Genomic DNA, 20,271 nt, shown 5'->3' on the forward strand with positions numbered 1-20,271 from the left:
TTTGCCTGTTTTTTCTTAATCATTTGAAGTATTTTTTTTTTAAAATAAATTCACATGTCTATAACACCAGAGATTAATACATGTGAATTTATATTGACAGAGAAACGGTGCAGGAGTATTTAGAAAAGGCTGACGGAGGAAAGTCGGGAGATGGAGTTGTTTAGGACCATGAGGAGCGCGCTGTTGAATGAGGGCTTCCAGGAGAGAAGGGGAGAAGAGTAGTGGAGTGTCGTTTTCTTTAGCTGCGCGGTGATCCCAGTAATGCCGCCGCTCAAGTGTTGCATGCTGAAGAGTCCCGACGCCTAGCATGAAGAGCCGACAAAAGGGGAAATGAAGATGAAGATAAAAGTGGTAATTATGAATGAAAGCCGTCGGAAGTATCACTGTAATATTCCGCTGTGGGGAGCTTTTATATATATATATTTCTGCCTCTCAGAAGTGGAGTTGCAGACTGAGCTCTTTCACCGAATGTGACCCAGTTGCACTTTGCCACATACGCGTAATATTCACAGAGAATAATCCTACAACAGCTCGGCCGTTTAAAGTTTTTTTTCCCTGCGTGGGTCGGGAGTGGGGATGGGGTTAAATATGACACGTCTGAACTGAGCAACCTAACAGTATTTTTGCAGCCTCGTTTTAAAACGTGTTTCCTTGTTGACAGAGCATGTTGAGCGCATTTGAGAAGAATAGCTGGCATTACGTTTTGAGCCTTGCATTTGTTATGTTGCATTTGTTTTGAAAGCTGGCAGTTAATTAGTCACAAAGAAAGAAAGAACGAAAAACAATCCTGACCAAAGGTGCAGATTTCATCCTCAAGCTTGTGGCTGTGTCGGTCCTGAACTGGCTGAATCATGCTCTGGCGTGATGTTGAGATTTGTCTTTCTGGTGTTTCATGTGTCCCTGCAGTGCCAAGGGGTTGGTGGCATCATCATCGTTACCATGGTTACCGGCTTTTTGTTGGTGTACAACAGCAGCTCTGGTGACAGATCAGCTTCCTCATCAAGTTCTTCGTCCTCATCGTCCTCTTACCGTTTGGATGCGCGAGTTCAGTCCACTAAAGTACCGGACAGATCACAGAGACTCCAAACAACATCTCTGGAGGGGTACTCAGGTGTCATGGATCATAAGGTAAATACGGACCATCTGTTCCCTGTGAACCAAGTCAAGTCCTGTTATGGGCGGTAATGATGCTGCACCTGGTTCTTTGAAACTCCAGAGCACTTGCATGCATATTACAAACAGAGATATTATGGTCCACATTTGTTTTTGTCTTTTTGTTTTTTATAAAAGCTGCTTAGGAATTGAAACTGTGCAGGATATAGATCATCTCAGATGTTTAGCAGTAATGTTATCTCACCTGAAAATCAATAATGAAACTGTTTCCATTTTCAAAGATATCAAAGATATAACATAACACACAATAGCAGTGTTTGTTTGGAGTGTTTGGGTCCTTGCCAGTGCATTAGGTGCCTGCACAGAGAGGAGGAGGAGGAGGAGGTTTAGTCCTGGAAAATATATGTTTGAAGGTGAAGTGAAGTGTCTGGTGGCTAAATGTGTTTTGATTTAGGCACATGGATGCACAGAAACCAGTGACACGACAGAAACTCATGGGTCATAACATACCGCAGAGTGACAATGTTTGGAAAAGAGCAAGAAATTCGAATTCAGCATCTTTATGACGTTTTTTGACAAATTAACAGTTCTCCAACCATCTCCATCAGACTACACAAAGGAAGGTGAATTCACCCTGTGCATTTGGACATCTTTGTAATCGGATGGTCATATTATAAACATCATCAGAAAGCACATTGATTGCGCTGATTGCTTTGTTTTTGTTGTTTTTTTAGCAGCTGTACCTAATTTGTATTCTGCTGTCATCCAGGTAAAGCAGAGAGTAGCATGCAGAGTTCAGGTGTCCACTAAAAATGTGTTTTTTAAAATCCCCCCCAGTGACTGAAAACTCATTTGTGTATTTAATTTTTGTACTACTTTATGTGCCAGACAGTTTTCCTTTTTCCTTTTTGCAGCAGCAGCAGCAGCAGCAGTGAGGTCTTTTCGTTTGAACTTTTCACAACAATAAAAAAGTTCTAAAAACCAGTTAATTAAAATTGCTTAACACTTTCCATTAAGAAAGCAGCACGAGTCTATTAAAGGTTTATTTTGCCCTCAAAGGCTTTTATAATACCATCTCATCTCTTAAGCATGACCTCAAAGTTCTCTTTATAGTTCACTCTGTTGCTTAATTCATAATTAATGTCTTCGGCATAAAATATTTAGTGACAAAAGCACTTAAAACAGGGTGCATTTCAACTATAATGTCTACTCAAGATATGACCACTGTAATCTTTTGGTCGTGTAAGCGGCACCTTCAACAGTAATATAGTACAAAGGCCCGATTCTCTGACCCACTGCATTATCACAGGCTCGTCTTTGAGATAGATGGAGCATTCACACAGCATTACGTCTCCCCTCACTGAGAACGATATACAGCAGGACACAGCAGAGTGGAAAGCATGCTGCAATGCTCAGGCAGCACTGGACAGGAATGGATTTGGAGAAAAAAAGTTTTGCTTAGTGTTCACCTTACACTGCTCAGCCATCAATGAACGAGAGTGTGAGAGTCATGCTGCTCTGAAGAGAGGATCCTGCTTAGGCCTGTTGGATTTGTCTCTGTGCTGTCTTGAGTAAGCTTGATTCTAAGATCAGCGCTCAGATTTTGCAGGTAGTCTTAGGAGAAATGAACGCAAGCTGCTTCACTTTGGACTTTGCGCGTGGGCACTTTATTATTCATGGTCTCTCCCGTTCATCCAACCCCTCCTAGCTGACAGGTGATTTGTGATGAATCCACACTGCGACAGTTTCATACTGCTTAGTGTCACTCTGTACCTCCCTCCCATTGGGGGAGATTCAAGCTCTGCTGCTGCTGCTTCATCCTCTGTCAGAGCCCAAGAATGACTAACCAGAGCAGACCTGCTGCAGGATCTGTGGAGTGGGTGGATCCTTGCGTATAGTTCCTTTTAGGGTCATCTCAGGTCTGCTGCTGCTTCTAGTGGAGGGAATCTTGGCTTTGACACAAGTGTGTGTGCAGACACAGAGACACACACCATCACACAGCACGAGTACACTCACGCAGACACGCTGTTAAAATTTTATGCCCCCATCAGAGCCAGAGATGCTTGGGAATGTGAGGAAAGCTCTATCTGGTGTGCCTGCTGGACCCTGATTATTGCCTGTATTAACTTATGTGCATATCTTGTTCACATGGGCTGTGATTTCACTAAGGTGGGTGGTGGTCTGTGGCGGCTTTGCTCATTTATGCATCACCCAAGAGGTGGCAAAACACCCAGCACACATTAATCACTAAGACTGTGCTGCCTCATGTAGCAGAGGGTTATAGGCTTAACATTTGGCTTTCCTCTGTTCTCATTTCGTTGCTTAAATGTGTGAAAAGAAAACAGCAGCTTTGAACCCCACAAATCTCCGTACTGTGAGATCACACATCAGAGTTATGGTGCATATTTGTGTGGAATAGTTTCTCATTGTGTTTCTCTCTGTATGACTTCCGCAGCGTCTACAAGTTTTCTTTTGGGGAGATTTCTGCCTCTGGTATGTGTTTCTTTTCTTTGGCGTGTTGCAGTGATTAGAGCTGCTGACTTGAACAGATTCTTTCACACACACACAGGTTAACACACTCTCGCTCCATCTTCTGCTTGGCCCCTCATCTTTGCAGCCTCACTGATGTTTTGCCGATTCGAGTTAAAGAGATGTTGACCTTTGAAGAACTGTCAGCAGAGCCAATCTACATTGGCCTTTATAGTCTCTAATCACAAAGCACGAGTGCGGACTGTGTGCCAGCGCAACTTTATGATGTACCTACTTATTATGGGCAATGCCTCTTTGTGCTCTGACAGCTTTTAATGCAGCCAGCCTGGGGGAATGGGTGCCATTATAATGCTTATTCTGTCTTTACCTGTCTGACGTTCAATTTAAAGCCGTCTCGTAGTGTACAAAGGCAGCTTATATTAACAGTCAGCGTGTGGAAAAAAGCAGGAACAAAATAAATTCAGCTCTTTGAGCTCTCTTATTGGATGACTTAGGATATACACATTTAAATTCAGCTCAAGGTAAGGGAGCACTCCTGGTAAAACAGGCGATGTTATCAGCTGTAACACTCAGAATGATAATACAACGCCTAATTTGTTGTCTAGTTTTTACTGAAAAATTAGGCGAATAGCAATAGTCAAGAGGAAATCGTAAACATCACCAGCAGGAAATGATTTTTTGTCTCTTCTCTCTCTTAGTTGACTCGAGCAGAAGAAGAAGTAGACAGGTGCTGTTATTGTCTTAACTATTTCCTCAAATTGAGAACAGATTTGGAATCGCGACCTGATTGTGTGTCATTGGCAGGAGCTTAATGAGATGTCTAGGGGAACTGTCGGGAGGATTTCATTGTAATTAATTGGTCTCTGGGAAAAGAAAGCAGCACTGATCGTGAATCCCTCGTGCCACAGAAGAGGGGCTTTTTCCATCTCCTCCTGCTCTCAGCTGAGCCACTATAGCCCAATTCTGTGCACTTTGGAAAGTATTCAGTGACAATGTTCAACATCTAAATGATTTTGATTCATTTCCAGAAAACGCATCTTGTTTTTTCCCCACTACTGCTCCTATCACAGGATAAGTCTTTCTATTGCTCACAATAATCAGAAATCCAATAAAAAAGTCTAAAACCAAATCAAGCAGTTATTGTCTGTGCATTCTTTCTGTGTATGCAGAGCTTTGTTATTATCTGAAAATGATTACAAACTAATTATTGAGGCACACTGTAGATAGCATGTTTCTACAGTTAAGCTTCCATAAGTGAACTTCAAATCTGCAGCTGAAAATAAAATAAATAAAGCCCCAATTATTGTTTCTGAAAATGTCTCTATGGAGACCACTGGGCTTGAGTCTAAGAGTCAGCTGAGATACAGTATGGAGTGTGCCCACTCCACTACCTTCTAGCAGTCTCTGTAGACTAATACCATTATAACCAGTGCTAAACAGACACCAAAGCAAGTTACCTGGATATCTAACAGTCATATGAACAAGTGGACAAAAAATCTCTGATTGAAGGTAATTCAGTTTCGTAATGTCTTTGGCTAAAACATGCTCTTTTTCCAACCTTGACCCTACATGTTGATCATAAACCTAACAGGTAGCTTTACCTAAATCCAAAAAAAACAACTTAGTCCAAATGATAAGTCAGAAACTGGTGGTGAGAGACAAGCAGGTATAAATCTTCAGGTTACTTATCTGGGGTTTAATCTGTGGTTAATTACGACAGCAAGAGACGTTTTTTTCCCAGGTTTTCTTCATCAGGTCTGTCTGACCTCTAAATATCACATCCCACGACTTCTTCCTGCAAGTCTGTGCGCTGTAACCTTTTTTAACCGAGTAGGTTTGCAGACATGAATTTGGAGACTGGAGGCACAATAGAAGAAGCTCTTGTTCAATATCAAAGGTTGACTGATGGGGTTTGCTCTGAAAGCAATTATGATCTTGGGTTCCCCTGGGAAGTGTATAATCAGGATCATACTGATTAGTCTGGAGTCAGAGAGTGGGCGGTAATTGACTGGGACTGGAACCAGAGCCGTACTCCGAACTGCATCTTCTTGTCCTGCTGTTAACAATATGGACCTCATTAATCCAGTCAGCTTCATCATGTTTCAGTGAACAGCCTCGGTTGAAATTAGTGTCTTTTTAGGTCACATTAATTCAGGAAAGCGTATTGATTTATAGGTTGTGCACTATTGATCAAGGTAGACAACCTTCTGTCTGCATAATAAAGTCTGAATATGTGTGCGTAGGAGTCAGCAGGTGTTAAAGTGATGGTTGTTTCACGAATCAAAGGACAAATCAAAGGTAATTCAAGGCTGATTATGAGTGAAAACTACTTGTAATGAATTCCATTCATTTATTTATCCAGTCACTAGTCTGTGGGTTGCACCTTCAGCTGCCTGGCCTCTGAAATATTCTGCTTGTGATTTTGAAAGCCAGTCTCGCTGTGATACAGGATTTATAAGTGCCTATTTCCCAGCAACATCAAGCTGTCAGAAGCTCTGGGAGCTGAAGCTGGAACTTCAGCATCGCTGTCAAGGACACTTTTATTATTTCACAGGCACTTTAAACTATGACACCAGCCTGGCAACCTTCAATTGACTTTCACTTGTTTAACACACCTTCCTGACTTTTAACATTATTATAATTTGGATTATGCTTTGCGGTAATTGCTTGGACAGTGCTTAGGGGAAAATGCACTTTCTGTCTCTCTGTTGTCTGCAGAGAAAGAAAGACCTAAAAGGACTGTGATTCTTCCCAGCCAAGACGGGGAGGGTGTGTTTGTGCAACCAAGTGTGTAATTTGCTCCAACCTACCTGATATTGAGAGAGCGCGCACATCCCAACAGGGATGATTTTCAGGGGGGAAATCTGCTGGAGAATGGAAATGTGATGAGTGTTCCGAACAAAGACTTTGAGTGTGTTCGTTTGAAGGAATTCCAACTAGTTTTGGATCTAGATGTTTTTCAGACTGTTGCAAATTCTTGCCAGAGAAACATGATTTCATTACATATTTTGGGGCTACACTGAACTCACCACACAGATTTACAGACATCCCCAGACATTGCACTCATACACACATTTACGAAGAGACACACATGCACACATGGCAATCATTCAGCGTGGGGTCACAGAGATAGTGGGGGTGTATTATAAATATAGCTGTGGTAGCAGTGCAGCCTCTGGCGCTGGTAAAATCACCTGTCTGCACACACACACACACACACACACACACACACACACACACACACACACACACACACACACATTCCCACCTCAGAACCTGATGGAGTGTGAAGTACCGAGCACAGTTCAGAATGCCGATGCAGCTCTCTATTAGGGTGGGGAATAATTCATGTGAAGAGTCTCTGGGTGTTTGCTGTCGGATCATTCAGTCTGAGCTCGCATTTTTCAAGTTTGAAAAACCTGGTTGGATGCCGCAACATGAATACCTGGTTCAATTCAAGCCCAAACAAGCACTCTTGACTCCAATGCTGCACAAAAAGCTTGCATGAACAGGATGTTGACCAGTGCATGTTGTCCCTGTTTTATGTTTTTTTTAATTTTAAGTGAAAACTGCTGAATGTGTGATGTTGATAGAAAATGAAAGCACTGTGTCAAATAGCCTCTGCTCTATACTGTCAACTGTTTAAATAACAGACAGAGTCGCCCAATACAAGTCTACCTGCTTGATTCAAGACCCGTCTGAATGCAGCCGAATCATAATCAATGATTGAAAGGGCTCTACACGAATTTGCTTTAAACTCCAGTGTTAGAATCCTCTTTGCTGATGCTTTATATCCTTCAAGCTTGCTTAAGCTTTTCGTGGTTGCCACATTTTAAAATCAAGCAGAGCATCTCAGAAAAAATAAGATTTGACTTGATAGTATCTCATTTCCCACATTTAAATACGTCAACAACTACTGAACGCAAATATTGTTGGTTTCTGGTTCTCAAAGGCTAAAAAACACTTTTTAACACACTTTTTATCTTCATGTGTTTAAGATACATTTTCAATCATGTAAGTAAAAATAATACAGTATCTTGCACATCAAGTTAGGACCTCGCTCTGAAGCTACATCTGGTTTTACGGAGTGCCAGAGAGATTTAAACTTATTTATCTGAAACTGTTAAGTCCATCTGCGACTTGTAGTTGGATTTTTCTCTTCCACCACTTTGTCTCATTACATAATGTGAATGAAACTGCAACGATGTCTGACTTTTTAACTTTGAACTTCACAGCCTCTGAACATGCACTGCAGGACTTGTGCCCTGGTGACCAGCTCTGGGCAACTGACAGCGAGCAAGAGGGGCGAAGAAATCGACCGCTCTGAGTGTGTTATTCGTATGAACGATGCTCCCAGCCTCGGGTATCAGCAGGATGTCGGTCGGCGCGCAAGCCTGCGTGTTATAGCCCACTCCAGCCTGCAAAGGGTGCTGCAGAGCAGGCAGGAGCTCCTCAACATGAGCCAAGACACAGTGTTCATCTTCTGGGGACCGAGCAGTTGCATGAGACGTGATGGAAAAGGCCATGTTTACAACAACCTAAAGCTTTTAAACCAGCTGCTACCCAAACTTAAAATCTACATTATTTCCAGGATCAAGATGCTGAAGTTTGATGAACTATTTAAAAAGGAAACTGGGATTGACAGGTAAATATTCACATGATGAGCAAGTTTTATATTTTTGGGACTTGAATGAGACAAGATGGAGAGGTGAAAAGAAATCAAGAGACACACAACACACAAAAGAACTGTCAGTAGTGTTTATATTAGGGGAATATATTACAAAGATAGAAAGCACTAATTTCCTACCTATTGTTTTATGTACAGAATTCAGTACACAGCAGATATATGTTTGTCATAAGCAAAGGCAGGAGTAAGGGATTCATTATTCATTATTTTTTGTTTTGACGCATAAACGTAAACACAGTTTAAAGAATGCAAAAACAACAGGATGCACCAGACACTGATATTACCTTCGAGATGTAAAATGCAATTTGTGAACAAACTCCAAACCCTGATTGTGCAAACAGGATGTGATGGATATATGAGCTGAGCGAGAGGCTGCGATTTGGATGAGGCTTTAATGAAGAGCTGCAGCAGCTCCCAGACATGCCAGAACCCTTTGATACATGTGACTCAATCTTTGTAGATGTAACTACATGAGTGGCCGACACCTTTGCCAGCATTCGTGATCGTTTTGGCAATCTCCCCTCAGGACATCTGTGAGTCCTTATCTTGAGGCTATCATCATCATTCACTCACTGATCTGAAAACTGGAGAAAAAAAGTAATGCATGGGAAGAATCCATGCTACTAAACTGGCCAATCACAACCATTGTAGGCTGTGTTCATGTGACATGTAGTTACATTTCCAGGAAGCAGCACATCATTTCATCATCAGTGTAAGGTTTCAGAGGGATCTACAGATATAACATACCTCCAGTGTACATTTTATGCAAAGGTATAATCTTCCTATGGGAAAGCCTAACAGGTTTATGCAGCTGGTAGGCATCAGGAAGTGAAATGCTTGCACTGTAGTCCCAATCCTGCATCTCGAATAAAATTATCTTTAATATTGCATTAAAAAGTAATAACATTCTAAAGAAACAGCTCACAAAAGTCTCAGCTGGAAAAAAGAAAACATTTTATCATCAAAAATCTCAAGCTGGGTTACCAAAGAGGTATACACGTTCTTTGCTTTTATAGAGATTATGAAGCGGAGGCACGTTTCCTGACTTTTAATACATGGTAATTGTCTCTTTGCATACGCGGGACAGGCAAAGTGAAAATGGCTGAATGTGACCTTGCAAAAAAAGACAAAGGCAGACAAAGACACCTCACTGTCGTGAATGCAGCTATTCATCTAAACTCATTTGCATGTGAACAATAAGCCAACAGAATGAAAACTGAATGAAAAATGTTGCATTTGAATGGCAATCCAGTGACTTCTGCTCTCATGTAGCAATAGCCAGTGTCAGAATGAATGTTTTTATGTATTTATCTTTATTTTATTTTCTATTCTATTCTATTTCTTGCCCATGTATCAACTGTCACACAGTCAGCTACAGGGTTTCCTCTTCAGCGACTGATCAGATGAAATCTAAAAACTACGGTTTTACCATCTTTAATCTTTTCTGAACAGGCAGTAAGAAGGAAGTGCGCTCAGTATATTTTTGTGAAAATGGTAAGCTTCTCTTTTCTTCCAGGAAGAGTTCCAACTCCTGGTTGAGCACCGGCTGGTTTACTATGGCTATAGCCCTGGAGCTGTGTGATAGGATCAACGTCTATGGCATGGTGCCTCCTGATTTCTGCAGGTAGATTCCTGCAGTTTCTTTTTCTTCTCCAAATATTTATTAGCTTTGCTTCATTTTTTTTTAAACTTAGCATAATATGACTTGTAGATTTTTATTGATAAACCACCATGGCCAAAACATAGTTCCATGCAATTCAAATATTTTGGTTTTCAGTAATATTGTGTCAGTTTATAATTGGGTAAAAGGCCAGCAGGGTTTTCATTTGATGTTATAAAGTAAAGACCCCACCATTCTAAAATATGATATGTTTTTTAGTACCAAGATGTGTGATGGGAATTTTAATAGACTACAATGTAATTACTGAATAATAGAGCATTGAAAACCTATGATGAAATGACATATTATTATTGGCAATGTTTAATTTTACAGACGTACAGTTATTTAGTCTTGAAAATCTTAAATACATGAATGTTTCTCATATTTGTCAGATTTTACACAATATGGTTTCTCCACTATTTAGTCGGTTTATTACTACTAGGATAAACAAAAAACAAATGAAAAGAAGTCTGACGTTACAGGACTGCATTATTTCTTTGAGGACGAGCTCTTTTGGTCAGTCTGCATTAAATGTAAAGGTGTGTTAGAGTGGAGCTCTGTACCCGTCAGCGTCAGACAGCAGAGTTTGAAATGCCAGTTAAATAAATTAATAATCAGTTGATTGATAAGCAGATACAAAGCAGTGAGTTGGTTGTTCTCCTATTGCCAACTCGTTTCCCTTCACTATTGGGCTTTTGGTATGTTTTCTTTTTCTTCTTCTCCTTTTACCTTTTAAGATGTAGCCAGGGACCACATATTTAAATGATCCCAAGGCTAACTCTTGTGTCTTTACAGCAATGTTTATTAAAAAAAATATTTAGATAAGCTCCTTAATCATCTGAGCATTTTGCATTTTGCAGCATTTTGCTCTCCACCAACTCCCAAAAGAAATATCAATGTTCCACCATATTTAACATCTACTAACTAGCTTTGTCTGATGGGTGCAGTGGGTTTGGAGCTGCACAATGCAGCAGAAAACAAGACATACCAATCCGCCGAATGTTATTAGAATTAAATAATTGTACTGAGAAAGAGCGTGTCACACGTGCACGCACTTTTAACCCTTATTCACTGGTTTGTGAATGTTATTTTCTCCTTAGCATCGAGTTTTGTCTGTTAAAATATGCATTGAGATGCTTTATCCTCACGGCAGGTTCAGTTTGTCACTTCCTGTTTGAGCCAGTGGGCCAAATAGTGCATGAAGCGAATGGAACACTTCTTCTGTTTTGTGCTGCAGCCTCACTCTGTGATTTAGTGTGTGCCGACACCACTGATGTTTCCACATAAAATCGTGTCTAGTGCATCTTTAATGATGTCTTCCAACTTGGTAATATAGCATTTACTCCCTGCAGTGGACGACAGCACCACTGAAAACATCTTCACATTTTACAGTGAAACAGCGCTGCTGAAAATATACTGTACAGGTTTCACCATGTGTTTTTAGCATTTAAGAGACACTGGAAAATTTGCTGATTTTATTTTCTAAAATTTGGCCGCAAGGACAAGAGCACAAAGAACACTTTGAAAAATTCATGGCACTCTCACGTGTCACAGAAAGCTCCTCCACTGAGCTTTGTGTTAGCGTGAGTGTCAGATGAATAGGAGAGTGTATAATGAACATTTCTGTGAGTGCAGATTCTTCTGATCTTTCTGTTTTCCTTTGTTCCTTCTTCTCTTTATTCCCCTCTCCGACTTGTTTCTTTCCCCCTCCCCAACCATGAATCTCATAATTACACACTATTTCGACATCCCCCCTGTGCGCATTGGCTTTCATGCTATTTCATGGCTTCCTCCTCTCTCTTCTCGCCTGTGTAGATCCTCCTCCCATCCTACTGTACCATATCATTACTATGAGCCCTCGGGGCCCAACGAGTGCTCCATGTATCTTTCTCACGAGAGAAATCGGCGAGGAAGCCACCACCGTTTCATCACAGAGAAGGCGGTATTTGCAAACTGGGCTCGAACTCGTGACATCCACTTTTACCAGCCAGACTGGAAGCCCTCTCCCATCGTCACCACCGTGAATGGCTCGTACACTGCAAATCCAGCCAGATCCTGAAATGCACCCCAGAGACGATCCCCAGAAATGTGAAATATGTGTGTGGATGGTTTTCAGCGTTCAGATTCCCTCTCTGGCCAGTATGAATACACAAGACAGCAGCAGGACAGAGCGAGCTGCTTGTGGCTGTTAGCCGACTGTCTAAGCAGCTTGGCAGAATGGGATCATTGCGTAACAGCAGCACAAAGCCTCAACAATGCTTTGGAAGTGTAACTCTAAAAGGATGAATTTCATACTGGAATCAAAGCCATGAGGGTTGTCTCAAGTGTGCTTTTTACACAAAATAGAGCCGCTTTAGTAACACTTGAGCTGTCAGAGAGGAAACAGGCAAAAGGAAAACAGTAAACACTGAAAAACTGGGTGCATGTCTCATCTATTCTATCAATTAAAATGGAATAAAGGATAGTAGTAGGCTAACAGACCACTTTACTGCTGGTGTTCACTGATGATTATGTCATGAAATGCCAACTGCTATTTTTTATGCACAGGTCCATTCACGCGTGGCGAAAAAAGAAGGGACTATATTCATCATTTTCATGAATAATAAACCTAGCTTTATGATTTTTGACTAAAGTGATTGGAATTCATGAGACACTTCACTCACAAGCACAAATGTCAGCTTCATGGTGGATGTAAAAGCGTATCCTCTTGGGATATAAATGTCTGTGACAAATTTCATGGGAATTTATCCGATAGGTGCAGCCTGAATGAAAGTGGAGGACCAACCAAGTGACAACGCACGGCTGGACTGAATTTTTACATTACTGGGTTGGATCATTTATGCTCTTAATGTCTGTGTTTCCACATTCTTGTAAGAAAGTCATGTATAGTTTGCCAATATTTGGCATTAAATGTGATGGAAATAAAATTCTTGTCACAAACATGGCACAGTACATCATGTGTAAATGTAATCTCCCCTCGATGGAAGTCGTATTTAGACACAGTCCAGTTTATAGAGACATGATAATTAGGTCTCATTTTGCTCTCTAGCTCTCTGTAACAGATTGCCCTCAAGAAAGCCCTGCCAGCCCATGTGTCTGATACTCGAGGCCATGATTTGTTCTGTGATTAAATCCAAATGTCAGAACAAGTCCTCAAAGGCTTTTTCCTTGACTTCCAGCCAAGTCAGCTACTCTACCACAGATAAAAATGATTATATCAAAGTGTCCTGAGCAGCCGCTTCGGTCTTGACCCACGGGCTTCTGTCTCCCTTCTGTTCAGCATACCAATAGAGGGAAACTGGATTCTAGCTGGGCCTGATATTGACCTATCCAACCATATCTCCGGGGTTAGGGGGAGCAGCATGACTACTGCAGAATTCAAGTTGTTTCATCCCGCAGAGGCGGGCTGCAAGAAAAAGGCAGAGTGCTGCCTGTTTCTGTGTTCATTCACATTTTACCAGTAGGACCAGCACTCAGGTTGAATCTTAATATTGTAAGGCTCTCAGGTGCTCTGAGAAAAGCCCACGCTGTGCTGCGGTGTCATGCTAAGTGGACTCACTGCTCCTTAGATCTGAACAGTGTGCACTGTGCACCAATTACTGGCTCTTCAGGTAGAAAGGTTGAATTTTAAAGACCTGAAAGGACAAGTTGGCTGCAAATGAGCCTGCTGTTGCTATCTTAAACACCTCCTTGAGGCCGCATAATCATTTCCATTAAATGTGGAACCGTTCAAAGAAAAAAAAAGGATAACATCAAAGCTGTGATGTAGGCAATTTGAAAAAATTATCAGATCATACATCTTGGATGCCAAATGGCATTTAAAACATCATTTAAATGTAATAATAATTTATTAGATAAATAGTTTGACTAAAATATTCTGAGTTAGATAAAAAGACCATTACCATCATTATCTCTGTAAGTGAAAATGACCCAGAGCTTATTCTAAGAAAATCACTGGAAACAGAGAGAAGCAATAAGCCAAGCTGAGTTTATCGATACGGCACATTTCATGTGACAAACATACTATAGAAAATAATAACGCATTCACTAATAATACTAGTGTGTAAAATGCCTTTGTTTTCTTTGCTGGGCTGTTTTTGTTGATCACTACTCCCTGACAAAAAATAGGCAAACTGTAAGTGTCTTTACTATTGTTGGATTACACTGAAATATAAATCATGTAACCTCTTCTGGATTAAGACCCTTCAAACAAAACTGATTATATAGGAAACTGATCATAAAATGTACGCACATATATATTTATGCCATATCAAACAATAATGTTATTCTGTACATTTCCCATTAGCAAGAACATGTAGACTTTGCTTTATGTCTCCTTTTTCAATTCATATAAGAATTATCATCATAAACAATGGTCAAAGATATAAAGCAGTACCACAGTGTTTGTTGCCCTGGTAGTAAAGGTTTAATCCAATTTAATAGCTATGTTTTCTCTGAGTCACTACCAGAAACAGTGCTAAACATCCAACAAATCCCCAAATCTATAATTTCCATTACCAGTGTTCCAATTTGAGTTTGATATTCCCTCTGTGCTTGGCTGTGAGGTCTCTGTGGGAGTAATTGAAACAGCAGCAGGATAAAGTCACAATTTCCTCTCTCCAGGAGTATTTTCCATTATGGTACATATCACATATACTCTGTGGAAGCACAGAAATTGGCTAGTGACAAATATGTCCTATTCATGACAGCTGAGTTTTATCAGCAAGTCTGCAAAATACCATCATCCTATGTGGAGCCAAGACACGTGAGAGATAAGAATTCATGGTGTTTAGTTTTCTCAGACTACACATCATCAATCTTAATGCCTAAAAAACTGTAAATTATCTTTAAAGAGAAATATTGAAACAAGTGCTTAAATTGAATATTGTAATGGTAATTTCCATTCAGGTCTGTATGTTCTGAGTCTACACTGACACCTGGTGGCTTCACAGATTATCAGCATTTTTTTTACACGGTAAATTCCTCTGATAACATCTTAGTACTATATATGAGAAATGTGTCAGGCTGTATTTATACCTGTAAACATGGTCACGATGGCCTGTTGAAGTTCAAACTGACCATCAGAATGGGGAAAAAGGGTGATTTAAAGTACTTTGAATGTAGATTTCTTTTTTCTTTTTTCTTTTTTTCAGATTAGCTCATCTGAGTATTTCAAAAATGGCTGATTTACTGGTCTTATAGTCCAAATAAGAGAGAAAAGATATCCAGTGAGCAGCAGTTCTCTGGGTAAAAATGAACTGTTAATGCCAGAGGTTTGAAGAGAAAAGCTAGACAGCTTACACTTCTGTACACGTTAGATTTAAATCAACCAAAATGTACTAAAATGGTTTGAATGTTTCATAGCTCAATAAATTTAAGTGCTTTGTCATTTGAAAGCTTTCTGCAGAAGCATCCCCACATGTAAGATACAATCTGATAAAATGTTGCTGTTTTCCATGAAAGTAAGATTAGAGAATCTGATTGATTACAACACACTAAAATCATTGTTGCCTTTTTTCTACCATGCAAATGTTTTCTTTAAAGTAAACGTTGTAATGATGAAATCTGAATTCATCCAAGAAAAGTTTGGTCATCTTACTGTTTTTTGGGGAAAGGGTAGAAAATATACTCACTACATGTTGATGTGACTTATTTTGTGCACGACTTAAATGACTCCTTGATATGCTTGATATGAATGTGCATCATTTAACTAAAAGATAGTCTAAATCAAAAATACCTTTACAATATTATTAAAAAATGAATTCTGATACCTTAAACAGTTGTTTCAGATTATCATTACTTAGTTCTGGATTTTTAAAGCTCTGTCAGATATTGTCAGAGAAAAACACATATTAATCTTTGTTTATGTTATAGATCCCTGTAAACTTAAATTAAGATGTAATTCATCTTTTCATCTTAAACCCAGCAGATGGAGACACAACAGGCTGTTTTCTTCTTGTAACTCTTGTGTCAGGAGGTGCTATGTGTGCAACACTGTGCTTAGGGACCTCATTTATTAAATGTTCTTAGATTTATATTTTAACCTAGTAAATATTGTCCTTCAATTTGTATGAGACAAATTGCATGAAAACTTGCTCAAGCAGTAAGCTCTCAATCTCAACTTTTACAGCAAGTGTAAGTTTAGTCATGAACATTTAAAAAGACAAAAGCTAGATTCAACCCAGACAGTGAAGCAAAGTTAAGTAAAATCCACAGCTTGGGAGTGTGTGGTCGCTGTGGTAAACAAATGAAACACAAATCTCTTACATTATATGAGTCACTACCAGCACTATCTTATTAGCTTATTTTCTGTTAATCAGTATACTGTGCGATGGCACATTGCCACTAAGCTTAACCTATAGGTTAAGCTTAGTGGCAATGTGCCATCGCTCACTTTAGTCAAAGGCAAACAGTGTAAAGTGCTCCTATGATCGACCATGAATGAGCATATTTATTTTTTTCTAAATAGTCATAATTCTATGAAGAGGTCACATTTAACTAAATCCTGCAAAAAAAAAAAAATCTATTTCTGTGCAAATGTAAACATAAGATAAGATAACCTTTAATAGTCCAACATGTGGGAAATTTGTTTTGTTACAGCAGAAAGCGGACAGTGCAAAGTTACATAGAAAAAAACACTGGAATAAGATAAGAATAAGATACTGTACACAACTGTACACAATAGAATAGAATAAAATAAAATACTTTATACAATAGAATAAAATAGAATACAAATGCTATATACAATTGAGTATAATACAACGATGCCAGAAAAGAGTATTGCACTTAGTGTTATTGTTATTGCACATGTGTGGATGTGTGTGTTTGATCAGTTGAAGTCATTTTTTGTGGAGTCTGACAGCTGTGGGGAGGAAAGACCTACAAAATCTCTTCGTCCCACACCGTGGGTGCTGCAGCCACTGAAGGAGCTGCTCAGTGCTGTCAGTGTCCTGCATGGGGTGGGAGATGTTGTCCAACAGGGATGACAGCTTAGCCTCCATTCTCCTGTCACTCACCACCTCCACTGGGTCCAGAGGGAATCCTAGAACAGAGCTGGCCCTGCGGATCAGCCTGTTAAGTCTCTTCCTGTACCCGGCTGAGATGCTGCCGCCGCAGCAGACCACACTGTAAAAGATGGCTGAGGCCACCACAGAGTCATAGAAGGTCTTCAGGAGTGGGCCCTCCACTCCAAACGACCTGAGTCTCCGCAGCAGGTACAGCCTGCTCTGCCCTTTCCTGTAGAGGGCGTCTGAGTAATGAGTCCAGTCCAGTTTGTTGTTCAGATGAACACCAAGTGTAGCTGTCCACAGCCTCAATGTCCATACCTTGGATGTTCAGTGGTTGCAATGGAGGATGTTTGTGCCTGCAGAAGTCTACCACCAGCTCTTTGGTTTTACTAGTGTTGATCTGGAGGTAGTTCAGCTGGCACCAGTCCACAAACCATGGGTCAGTCCTCTGTATCCTTGTCGCCCCCATCAGTGATGAGGCCGACTATTGCAGAGTCGTCAGAGAACTTCTGCAGGAAGCACTGGGTGGAGTTGTGGGAGAAGTCTGCAGTGTAGATGGTGAAGAGGGACGGAGCCGGAACCATTCCCTGTGGGGCCCCCTTACTGCAGACGACCCTGTCCGACACGCAGCCCTGAGTTCTCACATACTGTGGTCGGTCGGTGAGGTAGTCCAAAGTCCATGTAGTGAGGTGATGGTCCACTCCTGAGCTCTCCAACGTGTCCTTCAGGACTGTGGGAAGAATACTGAACCCCCTGAGCCAGAGGGTGAACCAGACATGAGCTAGGAGGAATGTACAAACTCAGAAACACTGAGACGGTGTATAAAATGTAAATAAAAACAGAATGCAAATCTCATAAACCCATATTTTATTCACAATAGAACATAAAAAAAGCATCAAATGTAGTTTCAAGTAAAGATAATAATAAGGGCAATTTGAATATGAGGACAGCAACATGACTCAAAAAAGTTGGGTCAAGTTTAGCACTCAGTAGCATTCCCTTTTCTTTTAGGAATAGTCCTGCAAACGTCTTGAGAACTGAGGATGTCATTGCTGAACTTTTGTTAGAGGAAGGTTGTCCCATTTGTGCTCACCAGTCTCAGGACTTCTTTCTCATATTTTTTCATTTCATGACGCATGAAATGTTTTCAGTTGGTGAAAAGTCCGTACTGCACGCACGCTATTATAATAGACTCAGTGTACACAAATATGCAAGGCTTTGCCTGAAAAAAACATCTGGATGGGAGCATCTGTTGCTGTAAAACCTTGCAGCACCAATAGCGCCCTTCCAGATGTGTAAACTGACAATTCCACAAGCACTGGTTTCTTCTTTGGGTGATAGAGCTTTGACCTACACTTGTCAATGGCATTTTAAACGTTTCTGGAGCTGTTCCTCAGCCCATACAGTCATTTCCATAACAGTATCATATTGCCCCTGGCCCCGGGCACACAGAGATTTTGCCAGATTCTCAGAATCTTTTGAAGACATTATGTACTGTAGATGATCAGATATTCAATTCTTCACAATTTTATATTGAGGAACATTATTCTAAACTCATCAAGAAAGAGTTTTCCATACAGGATCAGTTGGGGGTCCTTGTTAACAACAACAGCCTCCAGTGCTGCCTTGTAACGTCTGTAAAAAACAAAAGAAACAATCTCTTTCCTTTCTTGCTACTCTTCATGTTGCTAAAAGACAAGCAGCAGCAGCAGCTACTTTTCATCTGTTTCTTTATTCTCATTATTCATATTTTTACCCAGTGCTTGATTTATAAAACAGGAGGTCTTGGAACACAGACAGGGAGCCTTTCCAATGAGTCAAGGCAGAGAAAAAGTGACAGAACACATAAATAATCTGCACTGCCTGGAGAGTATTAGAGCTGGCTGCCCTAACACTGCCTGCAATCATAATACTTTCCTACACTATTCCTAATTCATAATAAAAAGAACTCCTGCCAATGAAAAAGAAGCCTCAACTTTCTCATTGATTACAGAGTTAAAGAAAGTCTGAACATGAAAAAACACAAAAGACAAAGGCGTACTTGTTTAACATGCTGGAGGAGCGCACAAAGGTCGTTAGCTTAATGAGACTCAAGAGAATGTGTTCCAGATCTGAGTAAATACCAACAGGAGCTGAACTTGTTTGTTGCTTCAAGCTGTTTGTAGGAGTCTTTCCTCTGAGCTTATTTGATACCTGCAGTTTCACAAAACTACATACAGCAGCACCCATTTGTGAGTCCTCAGAGCCAGATAGTTGTGCTTGTTTATTTGTGTGGCACAGAGTGGAAACTTTATTAGTTATTTATGAGAATCTGACATGATCATTTCAAAAATAGAAAAGTAATTAAAAGAAGAGACTGTTAGCGAAACAGCAAAAACAGAAGCAAGTGACATGAGAAGGACGTAGGTTTAGTTAATTAGTATTTTAACTTCACTGCAACGACAGCAGATGTAAAATGAGACCATAAATCCTTTATCACAATATAAGTTATGTCCCTACAGATCTCTGTCGTGTATCCAAGGTCAGGGAAGAGGGACTATGACACAAAACTACAATGTGGATCTGGAAGGTGAGCCAGGAACTGGCAGCTGTAGGCTGTTGTTATTGTCAGATAATCCGCTTCTCTCTCAAGTGTTAAGTACTTGCATGATCAAATTTGTGCTGTATCTGAAAACGAGGTTAATGTGAGATATTTGGCCTTCATCCAACCTGTGTCCAAACTGCTGAGGATTTTCAACAGTTTTGCCAGTGACTCCATTTTGAGCACATTTTGCTACTTCTCCCACTTTGCACCAACTCTGCTGAATTAACAATTTCAAACTGAAGGACATTTGCTGGGCAGGGTTGCAGAGACTGAGTGACAAATGGGGCAAAGTAATGACGGAAGAGAGAAGACGAGTGAGAACAGAAAGTACGTTACCTGTGAGTCTTTGCTCTGGAGTGGTTTTCTGAGATGATGGGAGATGTGAAGAAGAAGTAACAGTACCACTGGCAAAAAGCCTGCATTATGGGTTATTTTCCCATTTTTGCCCCATCTGCTCACAGCTCCATCTGAACCCTGCTGAGTCAGCCTGACTATTAGAACAGCCCCATTAGATACACCCAACAAAAGAACGCGATTGTGCTCCCATGCCTGTGCTTATGCTGGTTCTGCTACTTGTCAACACTACAGTAGAAGGTGTAATGTCTCCTCAGATGATTGCATCAGGAGTTACCTTTTCAGATAATTAGTAACCACCATAAGACAGCAAAGAGAAAGGTTTCATTACCACTTCAAGATGATAAGACATTCTGTTTTCGCACTGAGAACAGAC

General features: G+C 40.4%; 1 protein-coding gene across 1 annotated transcript; it reads left to right on the forward strand.

The window, feature by feature from the left end:
• The first annotated feature begins 171 nt into the window (after positions 1-171).
• st6galnac5b (ST6 (alpha-N-acetyl-neuraminyl-2,3-beta-galactosyl-1,3)-N-acetylgalactosaminide alpha-2,6-sialyltransferase 5b) lies at positions 172-12,504 on the forward strand. Its single transcript, XM_085448854.1, has 5 exons — positions 172-351; positions 907-1,128; positions 7,839-8,248; positions 9,807-9,914; positions 11,766-12,504. Exons 1-5 carry the CDS (start codon positions 331-333, stop codon positions 12,007-12,009), a joined length of 1,005 nt encoding a protein of 334 aa, XP_085304980.1. The 5' UTR covers positions 172-330; the 3' UTR covers positions 12,010-12,504.
• The last annotated feature ends 7,767 nt before the right edge of the window (positions 12,505-20,271 follow it).

This window comes from Copadichromis virginalis, linkage group LG23 (genome assembly GCF_057382275.1).
Source record: "Copadichromis virginalis isolate Kocher_CV1m ecotype Utaka linkage group LG23, C_Virginalis_male_GT1.1, whole genome shotgun sequence".
NCBI lineage: Eukaryota > Metazoa > Chordata > Actinopteri > Cichliformes > Cichlidae > Copadichromis > Copadichromis virginalis.

Bases quoted from the DNA above. Each gene is read 5' to 3' on its own strand.
- st6galnac5b (XM_085448854.1), top strand. From the start codon at position 331: ATGAAGATGAAGATAAAAGTG. The intron at 8,249-9,806 runs GTAAATATTCAC...CTTTTCTTCCAG, and splicing joins AAGGAAACTGGGATTGACAG to GAAGAGTTCCAACTCCTGGT. The intron at 9,915-11,765 runs GTAGATTCCTGC...TCGCCTGTGTAG, and splicing joins GTGCCTCCTGATTTCTGCAG to ATCCTCCTCCCATCCTACTG.